A 3,777-nucleotide genomic window follows, 5' to 3' on the forward strand; every position below is an offset into this window, starting at 1 on the left:
ATGGAACTTGACAGAGGAAATCTGCTTGCTGGGCTATGGCTCTTCTGGAATTCCATTGTATTGTGTGCTGTTTGTAGCTTCTGCTGTAGTTGATTTGTCCTCTCAGATAGGAGAAACACAACAAAATGTGCTGGCATAGCAATTTGTGGCCTTGGTATAACTTTGAGAAAAGAGAGAAATGTGGCGGGGTGGAAGAAATACTAATAAAGCAGTGACATATGTTCCAGAAAATACTGTTCTGAGTTCCATAGGAGTCTGGTTAAGTTTTATTTGTTAAAGTGTAGAAGGAAACTGAAAGATCAGTACTTTACTAAGCAGAATTTATAATTCTTTTTTTTTTTTTTCTTGCAGCACAACACTAAATTTGTAATGAAATGGAGTCTGGGTCAAACTCTTTTCGAGTGGAATTTCCAGATTTTTCTAGCACCATTTTGCAGAAGTTAAACCAGCAGCGCCAGCAAGGACAGTTATGCGATGTGTCCATTGTAGTTCAGGGCCATCTCTTCAGAGCCCATAAAGCTGTTCTTGCAGCTAGTTCACCTTACTTCTGTGATCAGGTTCTCCTAAAAAACAGCAGGCGAATAGTCCTGCCTGATGTGATGAATCCCAGAGTATTTGAAAACATTCTTCTGTCTACCTATACAGGTCGGCTGGTAATGCCTGCTCCAGAAATTGTTAGTTATTTGACAGCAGCAAGTTTCCTACAGATGTGGCATGTAGTGGATAAATGCACTGAAGTGCTAGAGGGGAACCCAACAGTTCTGTGTCAGAAGATGAATCATGGTAGTGATCATCAGTCCCCAAGCAGTAGCAGTTACAATGGCCTTGTTGAAACCTTTGAACTTGGCTCTGGGGGACAGACGGAATTCCACAAAGTGCAGGAACTAAGGGATGGTGAAAATGAAGAAGAGAGCTCTAAAGATGAACTGTCGTGTCAGCTCACAGAACATGAGTACCTTCCCAGTAATTCTTCAACAGAACATGATAGACTGAGCACTGGAATGACCAGTCAGGATGGTGAAGAAGGAACTAGTGATAGTGCAGAGTATCAGTATACCAGACCTATGTATAGCAAACCCAGCATCATGTCTCACAAGCGGTGGATCCATGTGAAACCAGAAAGATTTGAACAGGACTGTGAAGGAGTTGATAATCCTTATGATGAACACCAAGTTTCTGAATCTGTGAATGCCATTCAGGCAGATCACTCAATCCAGTCTTCAGGTGTTGAAGACTTTCATATAAGTGACAAAAAGATGGAAGCAGAATTTGATGAGCAGGCAGATGAAAGTAATTACGATGAACAAGTTGACTTCTATGGCTCTTCTATGGAAGAATTTTCTGGTGAAAGGGCAGATGGAAATTTAAGTACTCACAGACAGGATCTTATGATAGCAGCAGGCTATGGAGAAGGCATTGAAATGGCTACAGGAATTAAAGAAGAAACATCCCTCACTGGATTCTCACATGCTGATAAGCTGTATCCTTGTCAGTGTGGAAAAAGCTTTACGCACAAAAGTCAGAGAGATCGGCATATGAGTATGCACCTTGGTCTTCGACCTTATGGCTGTGGTGTCTGTGGTAAGAAATTCAAAATGAAACACCATCTTGTAGGCCATATGAAAATTCATACAGGCATAAAACCGTATGAGTGTAACATCTGTGGGAAAAGATTTATGTGGCGGGACAGTTTTCATCGGCATGTGACCTCTTGTACCAAGTCGTATCAAGCTTCTAAAGCTGAGCAGAGTACTACTGAGATGAACTAACATGCTAATGCTTACATTTGTTTAGTAAAGTAAGCAAAATAAACTACTTATGCAAATAATGTCTGGTACTTGCTATTGTAAATTCTCCAAAAAGCCAAGTTCTTGGGATCATGCTAGTATAAGCAGACCAAACTTTTATATTCTTTTCCACAGTATTACTCCAGGTGTTCGATGTGTGAAGTGCAAATGGTTAATCTGAAAGGTGCTTGCAAAGTGAGGTCTGTAAGGTCTTTGTGACATTGATTGTAATCACAGCAGTATTTAGAAGCCCTGTTGGTTTTTTAAGTCTTATAAATTCAAGGTAAAATTCTAAATTGACCGAAATCCTGCATACACTTAGATGAAGCAGGAATTCCAGTAGCCCTACTTCATGAAAACGAGAACTAAGATGACCAAATCAGGTTATATGATTCACATTTTAATGAAAAAAAAATTAGAATTCCACCTCAGACTGGAGACTGCCAGCATACTTAATGTGCATCATTAGATAGTCTTCATCATTAAATAGCCTTTGCGGTATTGCTTAATGAAAGCCTGTGTTAAAGATGGTTTGGCTTTCCTTTATCTCTCTTCTGGCTTTTTAATCCATATTCAGTAAAACAAATGCTGTCTGATTTTGGGCCAATTTCTGTTTAGAGTCTGTACAGCACTTCAGTATAGTTGAGCACTATATAAACCTCAATCTGTATTAGGTGTAATTTGCCTTTGCTCCTGTAGGGTATAATGCTGTATGACTTTTGGCTTGACTTGATTTTGATTGCTATATCGTGAGTGCTTCTAGAATAATTATTATATATTGTAATAATTATATCTCATGAAAAAAATAACATTTGGAACACACCTAAATTAATCAAACATTTAAACTCTAGTTTTCTGTCAGATTTTTGTGGCTCACTACAGTAGCAAGTACCAAACTCTGTGGATTCACCAATTGACTTTTATTGGTACAAAAACTTATTTGAGAACTTCTATCTAGTTCTAGAAACCTTCTGTAGGAAAATTACTTAGTAGTCATTGATAGGTATTTATAATTCTTCACTCCAATAGTAAGAACTATAATACAGATTCTTGGTACTGAACTACTGTGACTGGTTACATGTGATCACAAGCAGCCAGAGTTGTTTACCTCTTCAAGTGAAGTTGCTTGTGGAAAAGAGTAGCGAGTATGGTATTTGAGTCTATTAGTGGTACTGCAGAACATGGTACCGTGCTCATGTCCGAAGTCTGGATTTTTGCTGGGAAAGTGACACTTCTGCTTCATTAGGATGAGGATCTATATGCTGGGCTGTCATTCTTGGAGAGAGATGGAGGGGTGTTTCTAGTTCTGAGAGATGCTGCCAGCTCTGCAGGTAGAGTGAATGCATCAGTTGTAAAGGTGGCAACAGGATTTGGGGGTTGAAAGCTTAATGCAGTCCTATGCAAAAGCAATTAACCCTTCTTTGTCCTTTACTGAAATGTATTATAAAGAGGAAAGAGCCTTTAGAGCATACGTAGACTATAGTAGGAAGAGGTGATGTCCAAGTACAGTGCTGGTAACGTGGGGAGAAAAGTTAACTGGCATCGAAGGCCTAAGCCTATCTGGCCCCAGTTTATGTATTAGGTGCTGCAATATGCAGGATAAAGTACTTAAACAGATGACCCCGTATGGTGAAGCAAAACCACACAAAGATAATTACTATTTAGATGCTTTTTTGAACTCCCAGTTAGAAATTGTCTTAAGATACAACCAAACTGTATCCTGAACATGAATGTCTGGTACAAGCTGGGGGTTTACTACTCAGTGGGCTCTAATTACTGTAACTTCTTTTCTGGCATTCTGCTTACAAACTTTAATTTTTTTTAAGAGGCTCTTAATTCTTAATCTTCTAATGCTTCAGCTATTTTTCATATGGAATTTTGTTAAAACAGATATTCCCAAATAAGATGAACCCATTGCTGGCAATGGGCATGAATGGTCAGCACCACGGAGTTCCTGTTCTTAGCACTTAATTGAACTCGACAATACACC

At 39.0% G+C, this 3,777-nt stretch overlaps 1 protein-coding gene across 1 annotated transcript; it reads left to right on the forward strand.

Annotated features, from left to right (window-relative positions):
• The first annotated feature begins 374 nt into the window (after positions 1-374).
• ZBTB43 (zinc finger and BTB domain containing 43) lies at positions 375-1,825 on the forward strand. The gene has a single exon (XM_010132249.1). The coding sequence runs from the start codon at positions 375-377 to the stop codon at positions 1,767-1,769; it is 1,395 nt and encodes a 464-aa protein (XP_010130551.1). The 3' UTR covers positions 1,770-1,825.
• The last annotated feature ends 1,952 nt before the right edge of the window (positions 1,826-3,777 follow it).

Source organism: Buceros rhinoceros, unplaced genomic scaffold (assembly GCF_000710305.1).
Source record: "Buceros rhinoceros silvestris isolate BGI_N320 unplaced genomic scaffold, ASM71030v1 scaffold40732, whole genome shotgun sequence".
NCBI classification, from domain to species: domain Eukaryota; kingdom Metazoa; phylum Chordata; class Aves; order Bucerotiformes; family Bucerotidae; genus Buceros; species Buceros rhinoceros.